Source organism: Betta splendens, chromosome 4 (assembly GCF_900634795.4).
Source record: "Betta splendens chromosome 4, fBetSpl5.4, whole genome shotgun sequence".
NCBI classification, from domain to species: domain Eukaryota; kingdom Metazoa; phylum Chordata; class Actinopteri; order Anabantiformes; family Osphronemidae; genus Betta; species Betta splendens.
Window position 1 is genome coordinate 27,065,351 of NC_040884.2, and position 26,502 is coordinate 27,091,852.

The following is a 26,502-nucleotide window of genomic DNA, read 5'->3' on the forward strand; positions in this document are numbered from 1 at the left end:
AGCAGCTAAGCGGTCCAGAGCGGTGCTCAGGCAATTAGAGGGTTGCCTTTGTTGCCTTTAACGAGTTTGACCCGTTTTGCTGATAAAATGCAGACAGCTTCTATTCTTTTTTTCTGTCTCTTGTCGCTCTGTCACTTGTCTCTGTTCCTTTTCGGGCTCTCTGTGTGAATTGGACTAATCCAAATCCTGTCAGACCATGTTTTGTGCAAACATTTTGAGGGAGCTGACCTTCACCTTCTCCCTGGAGGTTATTCACATCTGGACATTCCCGTGGGTTGCCCCAGAACAGCCACATGTCAGGTGTCTCTATTAGCGTGTGTGTGTATGTGCAGTACTGTGTGTGTGTGTGTGTGTGTGTGTGTGTGTGTGTGTGTGTGTGTGTGTGTGTGTGTGTGTGTGTGTGACATGGGAGTGAGAGCAAAGAGAGAAAGTGAGTGCGTCCCAGCGAGTTATCTGCTCAGCCAAGCCAAGACAGACACACAGACACCAGAGGAGGAAGGTGAGCGAGGAAGGCAGATACTGAGGGAGGGAGAGACGGCGCGGACGGGCCGGAGATGCAGGAGGCGTGGGAGGGAGATAGGCAGAAGGGCTCCGGGTGGACAGAGAGGCTAAACTACTTAGTTTGGAAAAACATGATGGGAAGAGAGCGCTGTGCGGGCGGGTGGAGCAGATTGAGAGGTGACGTGGCTGAGAACGAGGAGTACGAGCTTCAGAAATGGTGATTTGATAGTAATCAAAGTATGTGCTGAAAGCATTTGAATGGTCAGGGCTGTGGGTCCTTATCTGACCTGTACATATTAGGCGATATCTCCCTGACATCTTTTTTAAAACTAACCATCAGCTCTGCTTAAAAGGAGCCCGCTGCGCGTCTTCCTGCCTCTGTAGAGATCAGAGTCCAGCCTTTGGCTCCCGAACCCCTGACAGCAGCAGAAGAGGACGATCTGAGGTCAGGAAGTGGTGGAGGAAAGACGGGGATGAGGCGTCGCGCTGGAAAAGCCCAGCGAAAGTAGGAGGTGCGGATTAAAGGGGGCAAACTGTGCAACATCAAGGCTTAACGGAAAGGGAAGAGCTGAGGCACAGATCCAAAGAAGCATCAACCGTTTTCTCCATTAAGGACGCCCTGTTTTCTCTCTTTAGATGTCTTTCTTTCGTGAATTTAAATATTTCTTTATAGTTATTAAAGAAAAAGTTGCTCCCACTCTCAGACAGAGAGGGTTTGACACCACGGTGCGTTTGCCAAGTCGGTGACTCACACACTGTAGATGCACGCTCACAGTTTAGCCGGCACGACTTAACCGGGGCTGTTAACAAATCAATGGTCGGCTGTGAATGACTGTGTCTTAGTCAGCGTCAGCGGCGAGCGAGCATGTGCTGCTGCTGGGATCTGGGCATCTTAAACATCCTCCGAACTACATAACACTGGAACAAGTAGTCAAGTGCAAACATGATGACAATCCCTCCACTTTATTTCCAACTTAAATTCTCCCATCAGCCCCCTCCTCCTTTCATCTATTTCTTCCTCATTATAGTTTTGTTAATATACATTTTCCAAATCCTTCTCCAGCCAACGATTTTTTTCCTCCTCACTTTCCCTTGCAAAGCCCCCCCGCCCCCCCCCCCCCCCCCCTTCACTCCTTGAAAGCTGGAAATCAGGACAGTTCAGCAGCGCAGGGGTTAAGATGAACCCGGCATTGTGATTGGCTGCCGGCCGGCGGTCTGAACCAGCCTACAGAAAAGAGGTAACCAGGCAACCTCAGAGAGGGAGAGAGAGAGAGAGAGAGAGAGAGAGAGAGAGAGAGAGAGAGAGAGAGAGAGAAAACGCGCTGAAAGGAGCCTGGCATAGTTTTGTGGGGATTGTGGAAAAAGATGTAACGAGGCTTGCGAGCGCTCTCCCCGGGATGGAAAACTGGATTACTCTCCCTGGTGAAACACAGTGTGGATGTCTGAATAGAGCAGGAGGAGATACACGGGAGTGAATGGATTCTAAAGCCTTTTCATGAAATGGGAACTAACTGTGCTCGTTTTCGCTGTAGTGCAAAGGTAAGTGCCGGTGCAAACAGCCTGAACGGATCCAGCATAAGTGAAGAATTTGGTTCCGGTTCCACACAAAAGGTCCACAAAGTGTGCACTTTGTTGTAGGTGTGCGATAATAAAAGTGTGTTTGTGGCTCACGGGAGCCTGTGGATTCACTGCGATGAATTATGTATTTCTGCCGCTGCCGCTGGTGCATCAGGATCTTGAGCGTGTGTTGGTGTGTGTGTGTGTGTGTGTGTGTGTGTGACGGTTGTGGGACTGTCTCGCAGAAATACAGTGGTCAGAAGCTGCGTGTGTGTGTGTGTGTGTGTGCGGGTTAGGCGGGAGGAATGACAGCGGTTTGCTGCATTCGGCATCTGCCTCTTTGGCAAGTGTAGTTTTTGCGGGTTTCCTCAACAAAATGATGCAAATTTGTTTCCCGAATTTATAAAACAATCGCAAGTTAGTTTTTTTTTCTTTTTGTGTTCATGTCCCAGTACATGTTTGCAGCAAATCAGTGTAAAATATTTATTTAATAGTAATATTGTTGTTGAGAGTTAATTGGCGTGGTGATCCGCGGCGTGTTTTCCCGTGTTTACTTTCGCGTCTTTTGGCCCATTTTAATAAGTGCAGCCCAGTGAAAACTTTGTTTCCGAGCCGTTTCACCCCCGCACGTTCCCGACTCGCCTCACAATGGGAGCGCGGTGAGACGAAGTGCAGCGCGGTGCAGCGGAGGTTAGTGTCGGTGCGGAAACGCGGTCGACGGTGTGTGGGCTACGGCCGGTTCGGTCACCGGAGGAGGAGCAGAGCGGAGCTGGGGACCGGGTCATTTTGCCGTGGGGGGGGTGGTGGTGGGGGGGTGGTGGTGGGGGGGTGGTGGTGGTGGGGGGTGGGACAGGCTCAGCTGCAGCTAAAAGCCGCATTAATCATGAAGCTGTGGTGCTCTGCAGACCCCCCCCCTTAACACACACACACACACACACACACACACACACACACACACACACACTCCGATAATTCCTGCATCCGCTCCACACTGCACGTCTCCTCCAGTGAACATGCTTCCTTTTCCTGAAGTGACTTAAACGCGGCTCGGTGGCTGATACCACATCACGGCAGGTGCAGCATAACCTCCTACTGCACCTTCTGTGTTGCACCGCCTTGTTAATTAGCCCTATTTGTATTGCTGCGCCGCTTCTTTAGCCTGAATGAAGAATTTGGAAACTTTTCACCTACTCTCCCAGTGAACCTCTCACAGCCTGCGAGGGCCCAGCAGGCGGCTCCAGGTCGTCATAGAAACCCACAGCGCATTGTGTGAACACTCTTTAGCCGAACGCCATTGAAGGCTTTCTTCTTCCCCTCTTTCAGTCCTCGTCTCCGTCTGCTGCGTCTAGGGCCTGGCTTTTCTTTCTGTCACGTTCCACAGCCCATCACACATTCCTCATGGACTCTGTGATTTCCCAATGCAGTACAATGGCCATGTGTTTGTACACTATGTGCCGGTGCACAATGCATGTTCTGCCTGTGTAGGCCTGACATGGAGGAACCCACAGCCCCGGCGCAGGTACTGTTGTAACTGGTGTCTGGGAAGCCTTCTTCTCACACACACACACACACACACACACACCAGCATTCTGCTGCACAGAACTCCCTGACACCATGTGAAAGCGTCTTTGTGAAGTGACAAGCAGGAAAAGTAAAGCGCCTCTTTCAAAGGCCTACATGAAGCTTCAGGCATTTCTTTAACAGTAGCATAAAGTTTGACTGGTGGCGCTGCTAACATACAACAAATGGTGGAAAGTGAGCACGTTCGGGTTCCTTAGGTTCCTGGACTCGGGTCCAGTCTAACCTGTAACCTAGCAGAACCCGGACACACACACACACACACACACACACACACACACACACACACACACACACACACACACACACACACACACACACACAGCTACATTCTGCTTCCATGACATAATTACATTATTGAGTATTACTGAGTGCTGTGTGCACAGCTGTGTGCTTTACTGTCACCCCACTTGTTGCTATGGATACAGTTAAACACTTCAGTCAATTGACAGCCTGTTCATGTCACCTGCTTGGCTCCACGCCGCCTGCGTCTCTGTTGCTTTTCTTTAAATCAGCTGTGGGGAAAAATGAGCCGGCAGCTGCAGCAGTATTAAACCGTTCACTAAGACCCTCCGACTCACCCGACTCACCCGACTCACCCTGCGTTTTGGGCAGGATGCAGTCTGGAAAGGTGAGCGGCTGTGCTAACGCGGCTCACGTTCGACTTCGTCCCCAGCCGTGTGCACGCAGCGCTCCACAAACCCACGGGCAGCAGAACCGCGTCCCCCTTTGGCTTCATTTGCAGTTATGTAACCGCTGAGCGCGACCCCCTCCTCCTCCTTAGCCCGCCTCCACCCTGACCTCCATCACTCAGCTCGACTGGAGGTGTTTCAACACAGCCACGAGTCACGACTGAAGCGGGGGTCGACTTCTGCTCCGCGTGACTCGGAGCACTTCTCTCTCTACGAGTCCAGCGCGTCATTCTGAACTCTCCCAGTGAGCGCAGCACCGGGAACAGGGATGAACACGAGATATTTCCAGGTTGTAACAGGTTGGATATTGGTGTTTTTCAGTCGGGGGGGGGGGGGGGGGGGGGTCCACCGCCAGCGAGGAGGAACAGCGAGGCGATCGACTGGCTCTTGGCTGCCTGTCCTCACATTGATCCGCGTTCCGTTTGTGTGTGACATTCTCTGATGTAATTGGCACAATGTCTTCACAGCCCATTGGGAGTGTGTGTGTTTGTGCGAGTGTGTGTACATGCACCTGGTAAATCGATATGCACACAGACGCGCAAGTGCACATTTATAAAGCTTAAGACAGCGGACGTGCCGTTATGACGGCCAGGCGGTGCTGGTGGTGGTGGTGGTGGTGGTGGGGGGGGGGGGTCAGCGCGTCCACCGGTGCAGATTGAGCTGCAGCTAATCTGACTGCGCTGTCTGTAATCTGTAATCTTCTTAAAACACTCCCGGCCTGTCCACACCACTGGGATTAGCCCTTTCGCTGGCCCGGTTCTGCACCGCTCCGCGACCCAGACCGGGACATGGCCGGGTTGGGTCGGAGTCGGTCAGAACATTCTGCCTCCCAGTGCCGGTCTGAAGCTGCAGGTTTGGAGTTCTGGCTGCTTTATCGTGGCTCCACATCTTCACCCTCACTGTGTCCTCACTCACTGTTTGTGCTCTCTCTCTCTCTCTCTCTCTGTTTCTCCGCAGTCTCTGTGTGTCTCCCTCCACCTTTCTCTGCCTCCAGCCTCGCTTTAGGCAGCTCATTTTTTCAAAGGTGGAATACGCACGCGAAGCTCTCGATTTTCCTCCTATAGTTTGCGCTCACACTCCCATAACTATTAATATTTGGCGTCATTATTACAATTTCCTCATCCCTCCGTTCCTCCTGCACATGTCTGGTCCTCCTGCTCCTCGCCTCTCTCCAGTGAGCACCACTTTGGGGTGAAATCACTAAGGTGTTCGCTTCGGTAATGAGTTTTCACAGCAAACAAAAAGCACTTTAGAGCAAGCATTTTTCAGGAAGTAGACACACACACACACACACACACACACACACACACACACACACACACACACACACACACACACACACACACACACATTGGAGTCACAGCACATTAACACTTCAATTAATTTGCCACCTTACGTTCTAATTTCCCCAGCAGTCGAGATCCGTGACCCCCCCCCCCCCCCCCCCTCCTCACACACACACGCACACACACACACACACACACACACACACACACACACACACACACACACACACACACACACACACACACACACACACCACACGCACCTGCCCTGTACAGTGGTCTGTGACGTGCCTCAGCAGACCCCAGCAGTATTACATGCACCTTGTGACATTTGGGGAGAAAGCGGCAAACAAAGCGTTCTGCATCACGCTTTAATTCGTGCCCTCTTTCTTTCATGTACAAAGGGCCGAGGAGACGCCGGTTTTGTTCACAACGCCTTATTCAAGGAACACAATAGATAATGAATGCATGTACTGTGTGGCATGGAGCGGGATGGGAGTGAGCTCTTAGATTTGATGGGGGGGGGGGGGGTCTGTTAGCCGCACTTCCCTGTGGAATGGCTCCACTGACTTCCACGCTCGCTGTGAAACCATAACAAAGTTCGAGAAAGAACGAAGACAAGAATCCTTTCCTTGGAGGATTTCCTCTTTTAATTTCTCCCCCTTTCTCTCTTTCTTACGCTTTCTTCCCCATCTGTGCTTCTTTCGCAGCAGCTCGCTAATGAATTTTTAACCGTCCCATGCTTCTCCTCTGTGTCTCAGCCTCACCCTGTTTGTAAGGATCATCGGTGCCTGTCATTAGCTGCAGCCTGCTGACAGTGATGTGTGAGTGTGGCAGCTTCGGCGTCTGACCCCGTCTCGTTCTCAAAGACAAGGTGCCGGTGACCTCGTTCCCGTCCTCGTAGGCGGCGGTGCAGGTCCTCCTCGCGCACCAGACATCTGTTAAAGCAGATGAGCAGGATGAGGAAGGGGTGCGTCAGGCGTCTGTGCCTGAGACCGGGGAACCGGAGCATCTCTGGGGCGTCTGATTCACATATTGTATTGTGTGATCCATTGCGCTGGGATCTCAGGCCGAGCGAGCAGCCAGATGCCGGCGCTCTGTGACGCACGCCGTGGCACTAGCGTGGTGCGGTTCTGACTCGTCTGTGGACCGGTGCTGACTGCTCGGCGCTGCGGCGTCACACTCCACCCCTCTGGGAGGCACGGCCTGGAGCTTTATGTGGTTTCATGGGTCATGAAGTTTGCTCACGCTATAAACCAAGTTAAGTTTCAATTAATGCAGCAACATAAAAATGATCAAAATGGGATCGTTCTCATGCTGCATTAAAGCTGCAGTGCAGGAACTCGGAGGGTTGGTTTTTACTGACTGCTCTAGCTTTGCTTACAGTCCCCTACCTGTAATTGATCTTCTACACATTCCTTTCTGGAAGCAGCGCATTTTATAACCAGACTATTAAAGCTTTTTATGTATGAGAGAAAAATGAGCTATGGAGTGAAAAGAAGAAACCCATAGAGGTTAAGGCTGAGGTGAGTGAGTGAAGCTTTCAGTGTGTGTGTGTGTAGAGTGGTCGTGTGACTGCTCAGCTTCACTCTTCATCCTCATGTACGAGAACCGGCTCAAACACTCATGCACATCATGGACACACACTCACACACACACGCACGCACGCACGCACGCACGCACGCACGCACACACACACACACACACACACACACAGCCAGTTGGCCATTTTTCAGACGTGCTGTGCAGATGTCAGTGGCTGTGACCTCTGGGGGAGAGAGAGAGAGATGTACAGGGGCCGTATTATGAACCAACAGGTCTAATGTACATACAGTAAGGTAGGGTTTCCTTCTGTAGTGAGAATAATATGCCAAAGATGATTCACCATTCCAAGAATAGAAAATGTAAATATCATATATACAGACGACTACATATAGGCATGTTACCATCCGAATGACCCACAGTTTGTCCCTCTGGTGTCAGTACACCCCCCCTTAGATGTTTACAGGCTGTGATGTAAGAGGATTTGAGCTGCACACACATAAATACACATTCGGAATAAAGATGAAATGACGCAGTCTTCACTGGAGTTTTTCATCTCAAATAATTCCCCAGCTAGTTAGCTTTGGATTTGTCCTTCGGATTGAGCTGTAAAAGTGGAGCTTTAGTGTCACTAAGCGTGTATTTATTAGACGGGCCGTTGCGGGAAACAAAATACATTCGTCCCATTTACTTCATGAAAGCTTAAAGTGGCTTAGAGCGGCATTAGGCGCTTTCTGACTGCTACCTCACCGCGCTGGGCTTTGATCACACAGCACCAACCTGTCTCACGGCTACAGAAGGTCTGCAGCTGCTGGCAAAGCGGGGGTTAATGTGTCCTTTAGAGACAAAGCAACAGGTCTTTTTATTTTGGAGTTCTGTGTGTGTGTGTGTGTGTGTGTGTGTGTGTGTGTGTGTGTGTGTGTGTGTGTGTGTGTGTGTGTGTGTGTGTGTGTGAGCCCTCTCAGCTAACACTCCTGTTTAAGGAGGACTCAATCAACAGCCCTCAAGTCATTTGCGCTCCTTGATGGAGTTCCGAGCACCTACCGTAGCCACACACTCTACCAAGCCGCCGATCACACACACATCCCACCGAACGATGAAGAGGAGGTTTAACTCCGGGGTAAATGATTTTCCCCCATTATAGTAGCGCTTTTGATATCCCTCTCACCCCGAGGCCATGACCCTTGCTGCTCCTTCTTCGTCTATCTCACACTTGCTCTTTCTTATTTGCATATTAAGATAGGCAGCCTTCAATTAGCCTTCAAATAATGACTATCTACGCAAAGCAGCGTTCGGGCTGATACGGCTGATAAGTCATTTTTGGGAACGAGGGTGTTAAAAGACCACCCATTCAGCCCAGCTCATGCAGCGTGTGCTGATGTGTGAGGGTGCGCTTTAGGAACATCAGCCCATTTAGAACCATAGACGAGGCCGCCGTCTCCCTTTCCCTCCTCCGTTCTCCCCAGAGGGAGTGGAGGCAGACAGAGAGAGAGAGAGAGAGAGAGAGAGAGCGACTCTACTCGCCCAGAGAAAGAGGAGTTACCTTGGCCTTTGCTGTAAATCGCCCCTTTAAATGAGTTCTTACCGTGATCCGATCGCGTTGCCTCTGACCAGGGTTCTTTTGAGGGAACAGCTTAATGATCCCCTGGCTGATAAAAAGAGACCCGACAAGTAATGGAAATGTGTGCTGAAGGGAATACGCGAAGCCTCTGTTGTCTATCGGGTGGTCTTCCCTGAGAGCGGGGCCGCTCCACCGGAGTGGGTTGACCTTCGCAATTCATTACGTTACACGGCTGACATCCGTCGTACCTCACCCCTCAGGGAAACGTAGCAAATAATAATATCACAGCAGCGCCGCTCAGCTGGTCACCTGCCTGCTGCTGCTGCTGCTGCTGCTGCTGCTGCTGCTGCTGCTGCTGCTGCTGCCGCGGCCTCCGTGGTGGGTTGCTTCCTATACGATGCACGAAGGCATCAATTAACGATATGCTTGAGTGAGGCGATGCTGGGATCTGAGGCTGCTGGTGTCACTGCTCCAGCCGGTACCGTCGTGAGCGGATTCTTCTGTCTGACCCAACGCTTACAGTTATAGCCTGCATGCGCCTGCTGCGGTGCGTAAAACAGGAAGCTGCATCTATTAGCACGTTCATCCTCACCGTGTGTCGGTCAGTCCCCTCCCATGTTCACACACAGACAGCAGCAAGCGACCGTGTCACTGGAGGCAGTTGTGGTTGAACATGTTGCTCGGGAGGAGCCAATGGCTAAATCGGGGGTGGGCCCCGGTGATGCTGTCTGGTGGAGTGTGAGTCTGGGCCTGGGGAGTTGTCAGGGGTGTAGCTCTGAATTAAGACCGCAGCAGAGATGGGCCGGGTGAGAGGAAACACTTCCAGGTGTTGCAGAGCATTTAATCACTCACCTGTGAGGCTAATGAAACAAGCCAGTGGACTTTACCCCCCCCTTACGCCCCCCTGCTCCTCCACACACACACACACACACACACACACACACACACACACTGGTGGGACTAATTACCTGAACTCCACCACAGCGAACGTTCCACCACAGCACGGCTGGAAAACGCTCATACAAACACACAACAGCTTGCTGCTGCCTCCTCTGCTCCTCCCGCGCTCCTCTCCTCGTCCCGTCGCCGTCTGAAGCCAGGCAGCAGCAGCAGCAGCAGCAGCAGCAGCAGCAGCAGCAGCAGCAGCAGCAGCAGCAGGACGAGGGGAAGGAGAGCGGGCAGGCGCCGCGGCCGGCGGGTGAGGAGGCGCAGGCAGAGGCTGTGGCTGCGGGCGGCGCTAAAGGTAACAAACACATCAGTCACGGCCGCGGCGCACCTGTTACCGTGCAGATGGCGAGCCCTGGGACAGAGGCAGGCAGGGCAATAAAGAAGGATGAGCAATCAGACGGAGGAGGAGAGACAAAGACAGGGGAGGGCTTTCATTTTTCAGGGCCAGATTTTTAAAGCAGATCCAGGAAAAGGGGGAGGAGGTGGAGTCGGGAGAGCTCCACCTGTTTGTGTCAACACACAACAGGGGAATAAGGGGGGGGGGGGTCTGCTCACCTGTGCTCCCGCCTGGAGCTGATAGATTCCTGTGCAATAGTGGCATATCATTACACACACTTCATCACTTCCAATAGGCCGCCTTCTTTTTTTTTCTATTCCCCTCTTGTTATTTAACCTCTCTTCATTACACGTGTCCCGATCGCACACACTGTAACACCATCCAACGCTCCCTCTGCTCTCCATTATCATTTTGTCCCCTGTAATCATACAAAAAACCCCTTTCCGTCCGTGGGTATGAGAGCGTGTGCATGTGAACGTGCGCGCGCCTGTGCTAGCGCCCCCAGCTACATATCTTAATCTCCCGTCTATTACCATATTCAGAATCCTCCTTTAGTTGGTGGAGCCATCTGATAGGCTCGTTTCACGGCCCCGCCGGCCTCCGTCTTTCTGCAGGAAGCGAAGAGGATGATGCGTCCTGGGAATAAGATGAGAGGAAAAAACACAAGTGCTCCAGCCCTCTCTGTCTCAGTTACTCTCTGAACAGACCGGGCTGAATTATGAATGAGTTAAATGGTGTCTGGAAAATACCAATATAGAATCAGAAGATGAATTTGGTAAAAGTGAACTCAGGCAACACAGGTGCAGTCTAGATATAGTCTGAAAAGCCTGTTACAGTGTGTGTGAGACGAATATTCAGACTTTTGGGGGTAAATTTGTTTTCTACACAACATGATGTGTGAGAATGTTCCTGAAAATATGAATCCCTCCCCTCGGTGTTTCCATAAAAGCCGGTCTCGTCCTCACAGACGGTACATTTAGAGTACATTTTGAAGCGATCTTTGAAGAAGAATCACAATGTGCCGTGTCCCGTGTCCGTGTGATGGCTCATTCATACAGCGGCACGCGGTGTTTGGCAGCGGACAGTGTGTGTGTGTGTGTGTGTGTGTGTGTGTGTGTGTGTGTGTGTGTGTGTGTGTGTGTGTGTGTGTGTGTGTGTAGGGAGAGGAACAGGAGCAGAATCAGATTGACTATTCCAGTCACACACATAGTCTTTCACTCCTCAGCCTGTGACAGCACATTTCCTTCCCTCTTCATGCTGCTTGCCTTCTCTCTAGCAGCTCTCCCCCCCCCCTTTCCACCTCCTCTCCCTCCCCCCGTCCTTCCTCTCCCTCCCCCCTCTCAAATGCAAATGTGAAATTCAAATTAGCATTATTGGCGTGACAAGGATTTTTATATAACATAACATACAGTAGTGTCACAACAGCTGAATTCTTGTTCTTTGTCTCTTTCAATCCTGCCTGCGTCCTTCACTTTCCTCTCTGCTATCGCCCGTCTGTCTTCTCCTCTGCCCCTTTCCCTCTTTTTATTTTTCCCACACTTCCCTCCTGCTCCCCAGTCTCTGTCAGTGCTGTATCCATTGGTATCATTAGCCGCTGCACTATGATGGATGGCACTGAGAGGCTGTGCCCTGACAGGGTGGGACTCTGCTTTAGCACACCATCATTACCCGCACCACAGCCTGTACACACATGCACACACGCACAGACACACACACATGCACACACACATGCACACACACATGCACACACACATGCACACATGCACACACACATGCACACACACATGCACACACGCACACACACATGCACACACACATGCACACACACATGCACACATGCATACACGCACACACACAAGGAGTGAGGCCATGTGTATGAACCTGTGTCCACACCATAATCATTTATTCACAGTTAACACACATGCAACAAATGCCTCTGAGATCGCACACACACACACACACACACACGGCCCGCTCTGAGTTAGAAGGTTCATATTGACTCAGGCCCCGCGGGGAAGTGAATGCCAATAGCCCCTCTGCTCTGTCAGAGTTCAGGCAGACTAGTAGCCTGACAGACCACAGGGTGCTAAAAGGGTCTATTTCAAGCGCTGGCCCAAAGTTTCACCTCCAGGAACTTTAGCTGACTCCATATGCAGTACGAGTGTGGCACGTACTGTGGTTGTGTGTGTGTGTGTGTGTGTGTGTGTGTGTGTGTGTGTGTGTGTGTTTGGCTGGGAGTGTTTGTGCAAAGTTCAAAGAGTTTGAATTTACAAATGGAAATTATGCAAATCGCGTCCTGAGTCTGACAAACCCGTGGTGAATCACGATGAATCTGCTGATGACATCAGAGCAGTCGTTATCTGGGCCTGTGTGTGTGTTCGTTACAAACAGTGGGTCCGTTTGGACCATGGACGCAACAGGGGGTTCTCTGTGTGTGTGTGTGCGTGTGTGTGTGCGTGTGTGTGTGTGCTTGTGTGTGTGCGTGTGTGTGTGCGTGTGTGTGTGTGTGAGGAAGTGGTGGAGGCAGAACTGCTGCTGACTGATGAACCACTAGTGGTGAGAGGGCAGGACACGGAACACGGAGGCCTGGGTGAAACACGTAGTCCCTCAGGTAATTTCTACCCCAACGGGTGAAAGCGGTAAATTGATCCTAGACATTCCCTGTGTGCTCTGACTGGGCTCAGAGGCCTGACATGCTGACATGGAGAATCCTTCCTTCCCTGCAGCCAGACTGACACACCGAGTTTGAATCTCCTGTTTAACCCCCCCCTTTGGCTTCTCCAGATGTGTGTCTCACTGCTCGGTTAGGGCTCCAGTCCTTACACTGTGCAGTAGTGTGCCTTGTCTTTGCTTATATTGCTTTCTAGTGGATGTAGAAGGAAAACATCTTGTGACAAAGGGAGAGATCACTCTGAGGTGTAGCCTGCGTTCTGCCCTGGGCCTCCAGCTCCGTGTGCGTGAAGTCTTATGTTTATGTAATGTTTATTGTGTCGGGAAGAAATAATGCGAACACAGTGAAGCAACAATGTTTATTCCCTTTTTATCCATTCATCTGTTTCTGTGTTTTGTGTGTGTGTGTGTGTGTGTGTGTGTGTGTGTGTGTGTGTGTGTGTGTGTGTGTGTGTGTGTGTGTGTGTGCGTGCGTGCAACAGTATCGTGCGACACTATGATTAAGTGTTTTGAATAATTGATGATTGCATCCCTCATTAAGTCTCAGGCTTGCGCTCTGGCAGCTCCAGCTCTGTTTATATGCACCACAATCCTCTCTTTCCTCTCCTCCACTCCACGGACGTAATGAATCCATCACTCACTGCAGGCCGTGCTGATGGGGGTCCAGAGGGGCTGTGGGCGATCTAAATCATATTGAGTGGACAGTTTTAACAGGCCAACGGCACAGTGAACTGTAGCTCAGTGATGATAGCTTTTCAGGGCGTAAACTGACCCGTGACTTCAGCGCTAATGGTGACACAACGCCTGCAACTGGCCAGAGAGGAAACTCTTTGACCAGTTGTGAAGCTGCCAGTGAGAACCCCCAGTACCCTTGTTTGTGTCTGCTGTCATGGCCCTGTATGCACTTTATTAATTCATTCACCCAGCGAAGATGATACAGTGAATACAGCAGAGGCTTCGGGGAACCATTCCTATAGCGGCATTGGGGGGGGGGGCATTCTGTTGGCAACATAAGCTTCCACGCGGGTGGAGTCAGAGCAAAGGCGAAGCCCTGCAGGGGGTTCATCTATTAGCCTTTACAAACATGAGAAGCGAAGAGTCCCCCCACGAGAACGCAGCGCTTTGACGTCTGTAAACAGGTTTGGTGAAGATGAGCGGTAACGTTGGCTGTGATGCTCTGTCTGCCGGACAGTAACTAGTTTAAAGACCCCTGGTAACGTAGCATTATTTCCCTTTAGTGCTTCAGCCTCCAGCAGCGACCTGCTCTTTTCATTAGTAGATGGCTGCTTTACGCCGTGATCTGCTGTAATGTGCACTTTGGCAGCTGTGGGGACCCACAGTGTGATGTGTGACAGGCTCCACCCTGTCAATGAAACCTGTGTGTGCGTGTGCTGCTTTATTGTGAAGTACTCTGCAGTACCCACTGCTGTACAATCTGATACTTCATGTGAGCGCGTACTGTAGTTTTTTACACACTAATGTTTCTATCTGTTATGATAAAGATGCTGATTGATTGTTGAATCAAATTTGCTTAGTTGCTTCATGAAATGACAGAATAGTCAAAACTCTGAACGATTTGTCTTTATCTTTTTATTGATTCATAAATAGAAGTAATCATTGGTAATTTATGAATAAATTCCTTTATTGGCAGACAATGTGGGCAAAGTGCACAGCTGCCGTTACAGTTATGTGGGTGTGACACCGGACTTTACACACACACACACACACACACACACACACACACACACACACACACACGCACAGAGTTCTATCAGTTCATTGACCTGCTGCTACGTCTTATCCTCTAGTCCTTCCTGTCGCAGGTGATCTTTCATCCCGTCCTTCATTCTTTTCCTGCTCCGCATTCATTCCTTCGTCATCGCTCCCTGTCTCTTCTTGCGTTGCTTCGTCTGTCGGACGCGAGCGGAGACTGTTCTTTACCTGCTGTACATCGCATCCTGGTAGGTCTGAACACTCAACCTCGGTTGGAGACTTTTTTTTATGAAACTCTCAGGAGGACACGGGTTTCTCTCAGCGGCTTCCTGATTCTACCTGTTGGTTGACATTTACCACCCCAGTCTCTAGAACTCCATGTGTGATCGTTAACTGACTTAAAAGACAGATTATTCATTTACCGTTCAAACATGTGAACCATGACAGCGCGTACTGTGAGATGGGATAACCTTTAGAACACGGAGCTATGTTTATTCAGTGTGAAGAGCTCAGAGGGGAAACGTGTCGCTGATAAGAACGCTGCCGCGGCGTCAGGACACAAAGGTGGAACTGGGGAGGGAGCCGGCGAGGGGGAGGGGGGGGCTGCAGACGGACAGAGTACAGGTAGTAAAAAGAAAAAAAAAGGTAGCGTGAGGTGGAGGTGGTGTCTATGATTATTCATTACTGAGATGGCAGGAGGGCTGAATGAGTGGAGCCGCTAATCTAACTCTGAGCCTGATGGACAGAATACAATTACCCTGAGAGAGTGGGAGGTGGGTGACGGGAGGAGAGGAGAGAGAGGAGGATAGAGGCAGTACCGGCGTCTGTCTGTCTGTCTGTCTGTCTGTCTGTCTGTCTGTCTGTCTGTCTGTCTGTCTGTCTGTCTGTCTGTCTGTCTGTCTGTCTTACACTTCACTGTAGCTGCAGATGATTTCTGAGCATTAAGCCGCTATTGGCAGCACCGTGTTTATCACCACACACACACACAAACACACACACACACACACATACACACACATACAGTACACAGACACACACATCACCCACTCACGCCTGTTGGCAGTGCCACATTTGAGGGCGTCCAATTTGCTGCCTCCCCTCCCTCCCCCGCAGGCTGTGTCTCCCCCGGCGTGCCTTCGTGTCGCCGTCTAAATCCAGCCGCGCTGCGCTTCGCTAACATCCTCCTCTGCCGCTGCTTTTAGCTCCTGAGCTCATTCCAGGTCAAACGATGGCTTTTGATGGTGCGGGTTTTCCCTTCATGTGATCCGTGTGTGTGTGTGTGTGTGTGTGTGTGTGTGTGTGTGTGTGTGTGTGTGTGTGTGTGTGTGTGTGTGTGTGTGTGTGTGTGTGTGTGAAGCAGATAATTTTCACAGCTGATGCTAGACGTGTATTGCTTTTCTTTTTTGGGGGGAAATTAGCCTGTTCTCCCCACTGGGGACGCCAGCTTAGATGTAGGACTCTGTCCCCGAGTCTCTGAAGGAGCGTCCATATGTCTGGAGCCCCAGAGACGCTGGGAGAATGGAGCTGCAGCAGATTTTTTATTTCTGGCCTCACAGTCCCGTCTCTTCTCCTCGTTCCCACCAGGGGCGTAGCTGCTGGTTTGTCTTAATCGCTGGAGTAGCTGCCTTTGCCTGAACACTTTACCTTAACTAATTTATTTCCCGTTTCCTGATTACACGTTGAATTCACCACAGAAATGAGCCTTGGAAGCTTAGAGGAGGGTTAAACAGCCTCTTTTCTGGTCCGGATCCTAAACCCAGGCTGCAGACGCTGCCTGAAAGTCGAGCTGAAAAAAAAAACAAATTCATGGAACAAAAAGAGCAGAAGAGCGACGGAGAGCGACATGTGCAGGGTTGGAGCTGAAGCCTCTCCATTCTTTCTGTCCTGATTTTACTTCCTTGGGCTTTTTTCTCTCCTCCTTCACCCCTCACTCATTATCTGACTCACCCCTTCCTCGTCCCCTCACCCCTCACTTTCTTTCCACTCTGTTCGTTTCTCGTTCCTCTAACCCCTCGCTCTTCATACTTGCTCTCTCTCCATCCATTTGGTGGAACAGTGCTGCTGATAATGCCTGTAATTGGAGTGACTCACACTTTTCCAGTGTGTTTGGACCAGATAAAGAATATTGTCAGCATTTTGCCGACATGGCCTCTGCTGGCAGAATTAAATGGACTCTGTTCTGTTCTGTCTGCAGCAAATTAAAAGCCTCTCAATTCATCTGTTCTCGCCCGAGGCTTACAGGGGCCTCCTATTCACACAGAAACACCGTGGAGAGGGGGGAGGAAGAGAATAAGAGAGATTTCCTTCTTCCCCAAGAAGCACCACTCTTAGGGTTTTGTTCAAGTCTGCACTCACTCACTGTTGGATGGAGGCAGGGAGAAGAAGAAAGGTCAACAGCGATAGTCTGAGGAAAAGGTGAAGAGCGGCTCGGAAGGTAGTCAGATTCATTATGCACGATGTCAGCTCGCAGCTGTCTCCCGATGTCTTTGTATTCCGGCAGCCTCCTCATGTTAATGTGTGTGTGTTTTAATGTGTTTGTGTGACGATGGTAGAGTTTTTTTTAGACTGGGTTATAGTAGCTGGTGCCAGTCAGCACTTCAGCATAAATAAGCGGCAGATGGGCGAATAAGGGGCCGAATGCTGGGTCCAAGGGGGGGGTGGGGGTGGTACTGGATAGGACCCAGGAAAGGCAGCAAGTCCGGTAATACCATTAAAGGGAAATAATTGTTATTGTAATGGGGGTCTTAGTGGTTTTGGACATCTTTTCTATTGGCGCTAATGGTTAATTGCTGCGAGAACTGGGACGATTTGCCTTGGCTTTATTTACCACCTGTGTGCCTGGGTTGTGGTGAGCCCTTCCTCATGACACATAGGGGCTGTAAACGCTCAGGTACTGTAGCTTTGGTAAATACGGAACATTTAGAAGCCTCTCTAAACCTCGTTGCTGTATGAATAAAGGCACAAGTGCTGGAGAAGAGGGACTATCCTTCAGTGGATGGACAGGAAGCAGGAAGTGTACAGCAGGTCCCTCCAGCCGGTTGCCGTGGGCAACAGCCACTCAAGGTCCATTCCCGCTAGGTTTCGCCTGCCCGACTGTAAACACAAGCTAACCGCTGACCCTCTCCTCTCCCTGTCTCTTCTCCCTCAGCTCTCTGTGGGCGCGTGGGGGATGTTGTGTCAGGGCTAGAGCCCGTCCCCCTCCCATGAGCCTGGGGGCCCACGCACGCACCCGGCGCCTCCACGCACGCACGCACCCGGCGCCCGCACGCGCACAGCCCCACGCCGACGCTGTGAGCTGGACCCTCGGAGCCCAGCGGATCCCCGTGGAGCGGAGTCTAGCCCAGCCGCAGCCCGAGGATGTCAACAGAGGCCGAGCTGCAGCCAGCGGTCAGACCCAGCAGCGTCAGGAGGGACTCCAAGAGGAAAGGTGAGCGCGGTCACACCTGCTTCAGACCTGCGTTAGTGATGCTGCTCTTCTGCTCTTTTATAACAACTTGTCCTTGTAGGAGTGGTTTGAATTTGCCTTTTTTAGTTTGGAGCACAGTACTACACAGTACTGATGCTCCATCAGGCTGCACCCTGAGCACTGCAACGCTTGAGTTCGACACAATTCAAGGCTGTTGTTTATCACAGGTAATGAACAGGTGCCGGTTGTTGCAGTGCAGCGGGGCTGCTGCACACACAACAGGTGCAGGGTTACTGTGGTTGGTGGGAACCCAGCACATCCAGGTGTGACGGGCTCCGGAGGCAGGTAGCTGGCAGATGCGTGAGAGCAGACCTGGGTGGTCCCAGGGCAGAGGTGAGGCCCGGCGTCAGACCGGCAGCCCTGGCCCAGCTGCTCTGCGCCACCTGCCCCGAATAAGCGGATAAGCAAATGATTGATGTAGCGAGAACTCTGGACACAGTCGGGAACGAGACTTAATGGAGGCGCGCACCTGTGCAGGAACGCACACACACACACACACACACACACACACACACACACACACACACACACACACACACACACACACACACACACACACACACACCTGCAGCAGCGGTGGTTACCCCAAACGCAGCGCGTGAGAAAATACCGAGCGCCTCTCATGTCCTGTTTAGAAGCACTATTGTTCTGCTGCAATGGAGATCATGTTCATCATTCAGCATGCTCCCTGATGCAGACACACACACACACACACACACACACACACACATGCCGGGACCGAAGCCCAGAAGAGCATATGAGAGGGAAGATGAATGGTTTGCCTTCAGCTTTCAGACTTGAGGGTTTTTAGCTTCTCCCTGCCATCACACACACACACACACACACACACACACACACACACACACACACCTTAGCCTCATGCTTGTCTGCATGACTTTTCTTTAAAACAAAGGCGTGAAGAATTTGTTGGGCTACACACTTATCAAATGGGCTTCGTGCCGAGACTCTCTCCCGTCCTCTGATCTGGGGCGTCCTCACCGGCAGACACACACTCTCAGCAGGGTGATGAAAGCAAAATGCAATCATATACCACACGCGAGAAACAAATGTGCTGTGGGAATAAGGAACTTTGATAATGCTCTTGTTATTGTGGTTCGTGTGAATGAACTGAGCCCCTTGTGTATATACAGCGCTTACACGTGTTTTTGTGTTATAATAGAAATAGATCAGCTACAGCAAATACCTGACTGTGACTGGGGTCTATTGTCAGAGGCTGCCGTGGGGATCGTCACTCCCTCTGACTCCTAAATGACCTTGCCCTGGATGAGTGAGACGCAGAGGGCAGACTGATGCAGACGAATGACTGCAGGAGAGCTGTTTAATCTCAGGTCTTTGTTTCACAGCTCTGTGGAGAACAATATAATAAAAAAGGATATAGGCCTGCTGCATGTCACGCATTAATCACAGCCGGCTTCAGTTGGAACATTTTTAATACACACAATGATGTGTGTTTTTTTCCTGTGAGCCCAGGGGTCATTCTTCTAAGTGCAGTCTTTTCTCTCCTGGAAGGGTTTTATTGAATTACCATGACAAGGTGGAGATAACCTCTGACCTTTAGCATTTACATGAGTTGAGCTGAAGAACTGCAGCTTTCTGCTTCCTCTGACAGAGAATTAGTGGTACCGCACAGACTGGCCCAGTGAAGTGTAATAGTCTTTATTAATCCTCGATAGATCTGGATAGATTACATCTCTATCCCTTTGTAATTTACTTTCTTGTATTCCTCACTGCAGTGATCCCAGTATCATTTACAAATATCCCCTTTTGCTTGTGACCTGATATGCACAGCCCTAAATCACAGCTTCATGTGCTGTATCCAGCTTTTATTTCCTCTCTCTGATTATGTCTTTGTCTTGCAGGCTGTATTATAGCATTATAGACAGAAATGTGATTTCTTTTCCTTTGTGAATTGTGACTTTGGGATGATTTGCGACTGATCAGCATAAACGCATCACAACGGCGGCTTTGCTTAAAGCTTTGTTTGCGTTTCCTCCTGTGTGAAGACCGTAAAAACCCGTTTGTCGTTAAAAATATCCAGTTAGACCTTTTTTGCTTTATTCTTTGTTTTAGAACTTTGCCCCTAAAGGGAATGAAACCTTCTTTACCTCTGCTTATGAAATGATTAAGACAATGTGATTTGTTCTTGACAGTTAATAGTAAACCTGTGCAAACTACTTAAACCTGGGATATTGAACCATAATAATAAAGGTTTTATTTCAATTTTCCAATCTTTTTAAACAAGAAACACAGACTTAGGGGGATTTCATGCATAAGAAGAGTCAGATGTCAGTCAATTCAAGTTTGGCTGCCCTGACACAAATCCACCAGACTGTTGACGTTGTCAGTGTGCAGCAGCGACGCTAGAGAATAAAAATGGGCCTCACAGGGTTAGTTCACGTTGAGGGTGCAGTGACTATAGCATCAGAATGTCAAGCGATGCCATCCGGCCCTTAGAAGCGCCCATTCAATATTTCATAAACCTTTTGTGCTGCTGCTTGTGACTCTGCGTTTTGCAACCTTGAATTTTTTACCAGGCGGTGAGGCCCGAAGTGGTTTAATTAGCAGAAATGTTATATTTTTAAAAGAAACACTGTTTGATAGTCGTCGCTATCAATAAAACACGGCGCTGACAGTCTTCCAGCACAAGCGCTTTTATGTGAATGTCAAATTAGAACAGAAAGCCCGCTTGACATTTGTGAGGAGCCCGAGCGCCGCAGACAGATTCGCCTCCATTTAAAACTCTCGCATCTCAGGCGCCCACCTCGCTAATAGCGTGTGATGAGCCGCGGAGCGCCTGCGTTGCGTCTCACACGTGCGGCGGCGCGCGCAAATCATTTTGACACGACGACTCAGGATTTCAGCAACGTTGCGTCGTCAAAGGTAGCGTAATGAACATAAGCACGCGTTACGCTCCGGCCCACGTGGGCTCAGGAGGTTCTATTCAAAGGCAGAGGTCCGGTTCATACCAGGGGTAAACAAGCAGTCTGCGAAATCTACTCACTGTGGATGCGGCATGAAGTGGCTCCATTCTGGCAAAACTAAAGTGGGACTAAGCATTTAGCTCAGAACAGTGAGACTCTGCTCTGTTGTGAACTGTGCTGACTTTGGCATATGTGTGGAAAGATGTCCCCGTGCCCGTACTGTTGTTACAACATGCACGGGCATTATCAGGGTGGAGGATGCGCGTCTGAGGCTAGCCAAATGCTGGCGAAGTAAGTGTGTGATTGGTGACTTCCTCTACCCAGGCGGCGATTGGCAGGTAACCAGTATTACTGCGGATCCTTTGGGTGTTTTTCATTAAAAACAAAACAACATAGGCTCTGGCCAAATCATGATGCTTTTTTTTCTTTCTTTCTCTTTTTTTTAACAGTTTATTCACAGCATCGTTAAACGCTGCGATTGGAATCTCACGGATGCTTATCTGTCAGTCGTGATTTCACACAGAATATGATTATAAGGTATAATAACTACCACCGCTGTGGACACACACACACACAGTCGGCTGTCAAACTGCGGCTCGCCCACAGTGGGATCTGGCCGAGGACGAGTGGGTGGCTGTTTTTACAGTGTAGCTGGCAGCCAGCGGTATGAAAAGAGTGGTTAAGGGTTATAGCTGTGCAGCTGTTAGCCTTTGTGTGCTCGCGTGTGTGTGTGTGTGTGCGTGGAGTTTGTGTTTGCTGGTCTCTGGTGTGCGATTAGCAAACACATTATCTTCTACGTGTGGATATTATGCACACATCCAGTCTATCTGGTACAATCACCGCAGCCATTTACTGTGATATCTTCCCCTTGGGAAACTTAGAGCATAAACAATGGCAGCGTGTGTGTGTGTGTGTGTGTGTGTGTGTGTGTGTGTGTGTGTGTGTGTGTGTGTGTGTGTGTGTGTGTGTGTGTGTGTGTTTGTGTGTGTGTGTGTGTCTCCTTCTATGAGAGGTAATCAGATCTGTTCCCTCCAATCAGACAGAGATTGAATTGACTCTGCTGTCCGTTGTTGAGCTTGTCAGTGGAAGCCAATAGTGTATACGTGCAGATAGCAGACAAAAACAACACTCGCCTGCTTCTCCACAACTAAGACTATATTTAGAGATAACTGCCTGCTCCCTGTCCTCCACAGCCTCTCTCCCCATCAGTTTCAATGTGGGAAAGTGGTAATCAGTCCATCCCGCTTTCTGCTCTTTCGCCACTCCATCCTTTCTTTGAGTCCATCTATTTATCCACCCGCTTTTTTTCCAGCACTGTAATAAGTTTGGAGAGAACATGAGGAGCTGAGATGTGATCAGCCCCATTCTCAGGCAGGTTCATCATTCCTTTCAGCCTCCCTCCGTGCTCCAACGCTCTTCTTCTTCATCCACGCTTTCAAGCGCTGAATTAGCATTCAAAACTTCTGACTCTGAGAGAGAAAATATATACGGGGGAAAACCTTTTATTTGCCTCCCTGAGTCTGTGCACATTGTGTGTGTTTGTGCGCGGCTGCGGTGGCTCGTGTTCACTGTGATCCTCTCAGTACGTTCGGCTTAGTTCTCTCCTCCACACTAGTTGGTGCGGTTTTGCCCAGCGCATCACTAACGACGGTCTCCATAGCAACAGTTTGCTCGGCGCTCATAATTTGCACAAAAGGAAAACGTCCCAATGTCACCCACAGGCTCCGATAGAGGCCGACACTCTGGCCCCGCTGTGCTGCGTGAAGGACCGGCCCCTGAAAGGGGATTTCTGGATTCGTTAGATGTCGGCGGGGAGCTGTGTTTTCCTTTCACGCCAGCCGCCGCACACGAACACAGCAGCCCGAACAGAGCGTGCTGTACAGTACCTAACACGCGCTACCGTTGTGAGCTACAGCAAAACGTGCAACGCCGGTCTATTTCCCGCTAATTAGCGGAGGTAATTTGGTGACGGCCTGTGGGGTTTTTGACGTCGAGCTGTTGTTTTGTTCGTGTCACGTAAATCACACGCGCACATGACACACTAAAGACCCGCCTTCACGTTCCTCCACCTACAGAGCTTCAGACGGCGGCAGCGGGAAACCAGACGAACGAACAAACACGAACACAAACAAGTTTCCAAACGTTCTGATGTTTCTGATGAAGGGAACCGATCCAAAACACCCGTCAGACGGCGGTGATGCAAGAAGAGAAAATCACACGGAGTTCAGATAATTATGCTGGTAATGTTATTGTATGTAGATCCTGGACTTTCCGCTGGATGAGGATGTTGCGTTAGCGTTAGCATAGCGCACGCTCACAGACAGAGCAGATATTCCTCCGCCGGCTGTGAGATGCTCTTCAGCGCCGGCTCCGTCGACCCCAGGCTGCCTGAATGAAGGGCTCATCACGGGACATGAAACGCAGACAGGTAGCGAGGAGGAGGATGGGAACTTCAAGTAGTCGCACATTACGGTGGAGATGACAGACGTGGGGAGCGGCTTTGTTCTGGCTCGCTCGTCCCGACATGAAAAGAGGCCTGCTGCGTTTTGAGGAGTTACCTGTGTCTCCTAATGCTTTGAGAGACGGACCCCCGCACACACGGGCCCGCGCCTTGTTTGTTCACACTGGTGCTCATGACGCTGTTCAATCAGACGTGTTTGTCTTTTCGTGCGTGTGGACTGGAACGACAAGGACGCTGCTTCTACTTTGTCTATTTTAAGGAACGTCACATCCGTCTTCGCGTTCGTCTCCTGCAGAACTGCATGAACATCCGTGTAGAATGGAGAGGTGGAATGACTGACAGCTCAGGGCCGACTCAGCATGGAGTCCATTGGGGGGCGTTGCGTGAGAGGGTGGCTTGTTTCCAAAGCCTAGTCTCTGATAGTGTGTCAGATCTCAAAGAAGTCCCTCCTTCGTTAGTGAGACCAATTACTTTGTAATTAAAGCCAGGGCGAGAAACAAGCTTTACCAGTCGACGGAGGGGTTGGTGGCGCCGGGTAGAGGAGGCCTCATGCTAGCTGAGATATTGTTAGCTCCTTATTGAGGAGTAAAATGGGAGGTTGAGATGAAATGAAAAGGTAGAGGAAATGATTAAATCACCCTATTCCCCTGAAGAACACGCAGTGCTTTGGCTGCGTTTGAATTAATTTTCTGTGATGAAAACAAGGCTCAGATGACCACTTCCGTCGGCATTAAAGTTCAATTTGCATCCTAATCAAAAAGGTGCTGTGCTTATAGGACGCTGTGTTTCAATTAGCTGCTGCAGCTCCTGTGGAGAGCTTCTTTCCTTTTTTGTGTTACAGAGAACATCTTGTCATGGTGCAAATAATAAACAAAACCTAGAAGGCACGCGCTCTGAAAACAACTTTGCCACAGAGGATGCTGCTGCGCTGACACACATGCAGACGCGGAGCAGGGAGTCGGGCTGTTTTGCTCTTTGTATCAGACGCTTCAAGCATTTCCTGAAATTCAACGGCATTGTAACCAGGAAAGAAGCATAAAAATTAACACGCACACATTCACCAAAAACCCAGTGTGGGTTTGCGGCTGGATACGACAATCAGTGCCCTAAGAAATAACAAGCACGAAACCCAGTCCAGGCCCACGGTGTGTGTGTGTGTGTGTGTGTGTGTGTGTGTGTGTGTGTGTGTGTGTGTGTGTGTGTGTGTGTGTGTGTGTGTGTGTGTGTGTGTGTGTGTGTGTGTGTGTGTGTGACACAGTGGCTTGTTTACAGCTCAGTGTAGATTCTTGCCACAGTGAGTTGTGGTAGAGGAGGACGATGCTGATGTAGTCACATTCGTAACTCTGCAGAATCACGTATTGTATCATGTGTCAAACCTTTAGAATCTGTTAAAATTTAAAATCATGTTATTATGTTCATTTTTATGTTTAGAGTCAAACCATACAGTAGTACAAACCAGTCAAATAACCTTGGTTGGTACCGTTACATCCTACAGTACACTAATTTCTATTCCTAAACTCTTATATGGAGGATAGGTGGATCGTGATCCTGGACAACATCACATTAAGAGATGTTCCTATTTACCATCACTCAGCAAAAATAATGGCAGCAGGGGGCCAGTGTGTTGCATTCGTCCCTGATGTATTTTTCAACCCTAATTTGGTTTCCTGCCACAAAGCGGGCTGCTGGAGGACAGGTGGATGGACGTAAATAGGAAACACACAGCGGTGGAGAGAGAAGACGGATGCAGGACGAACAGGAGTGAAGCTGTTTGGGATTGTTCCAAAGGCCTTAGTTTACGTCCACGCGAGCGTTTCCTTATGCGCGAGTCAGTCGTCGTCTGCATCTAAACCCACAAACTGATCACAAGTGGCACCTGGAGGCATCTCAGCGCAAACGTCACATTTAAGGCGAAACTACGTGAGCTGAAAAGAAACAGCAGCGGCGTTGAGGCTGCAAATAAGAGATCAAATGTGCATCAGCAGAGGAATATCGTCTATTTGATGAGGAGCAACAGTACTTCATCATCTCCTTTTCACCTCAGCAACTGTGGCTGTGTTTGTGCAGCGTGTGTGTGTGTGTGTGTGTGTGTGCGTACTCAGTCGAGTGTGAGCCTTTGTGTGCCAAAACCATCTGCCAAAATTAAGCAAGGAGCTGAAGGGGAAGCTTGTTGTTTTCTTGGCACATGCTCTTTGTGGGTTTAAAAGAGTCTGTGTGAGAGCGACTGTGAGTGAGTGCTTCATCTGAACAAGGCTCTGATAGGTAAAGTATGAGCACACACACACACACACACACACACACACACACACACACACACACACACACACACTCACACACACACACACACACACACACACACACACACACACACACACACACACGCGCACACACACACACACGCACACACGCACACACACACACACACACACACACACACACGCTCGGCAGCAGGCTTTGGAAGCAGGATTAATTGAAGAGTAACTGCCGGGTCCCTCATGTGCTGTAGAGTGTTTGCTGGGAACCATCCCAGCTCTAGTTAAGAGCCTCTGGGTGCTGCTTCGTCTGGAACACGGCGGAGCGAAGGCTGCTCTCCACCAGCCGCTGCCGCCAACGACAACGCGAGGCCGTCTCCGGCCACGTCAGCGTCTGTGCCATTTACACAGTTTGAGTCCGACGCGGAGCGGAGCCCCATGAATCTGCTGTTCTGAGCTGCTGCGTCCCCAAACTAGCGGCCTCGCTCTCCAACCGCTAATGAAGTGAATGGACTGTTAGCTGTTACGCTCACACTGTTAACTGTACTGACTGCTCCGAACTCAATCGCCGGATTCTCATATGCCGGATCGATTTAAAAAAACACACACGTGTGGTCCACATGTGACCCGTCTGAGCAGCATGTGCAGATGAGGAGGAGCTTCTCTAGAGGAGACGAAGGTAAAAGTGGAACCAGGAGAAAGTAATGGAGGGGCACCAGGAGGCAGGAGGTTACGTTTGCCAGCGGCGATGCTGCAGGCGTTCCTGAAGGGCTAGACGTTCCCAGCCAGCAGCCGCCTGCCATCTATCACCTGTGGAGCCGTGTGTGTGTGTGTGTGTGTGTGTGTGTGTGTGTGTGTGTGTGTGTGTGTGTGTGTGTGTGTGTGTGTGTGTGTGTGTGTGTGTGTGTGTGTGTGTGAGAGACGGGAGTTCTGCCTGTCACAACGTTCTAATACCAAGTGACATTTATCCAGTGGAGGCTTCGCTCAGTCATTCAT

The 26,502-nt window shown here is 50.2% G+C and overlaps 1 protein-coding gene across 11 annotated transcripts in view; it reads left to right on the forward strand.

Annotated features, from left to right (window-relative positions):
* The window catches only part of dab1a (DAB adaptor protein 1a), a 133,288-nt gene that overhangs the window by 81,429 nt on the left and 25,357 nt on the right, over window positions 1-26,502 (forward strand). For 3 of the 11 annotated variants that reach the window (XM_029149397.2, XM_029149384.2, XM_029149393.2), the window contains exons 1-2: window positions 1,803-2,040; window positions 17,534-17,812. In XM_029149397.2, coding sequence (XP_029005230.1) covers window positions 17,743-17,812 — 70 coding nt within the window. In that variant the 5' untranslated portion in view covers window positions 1,803-2,040; window positions 17,534-17,742. Of the gene's footprint in view, window positions 1-1,801; window positions 2,041-14,476; window positions 14,634-17,369; window positions 17,449-17,533; window positions 17,813-26,502 lie in introns of those variants that run through there. The other 8 variants (XM_029149392.2, XM_029149395.2, XM_029149396.2 and 5 more) reach the window with 5 other exon arrangements.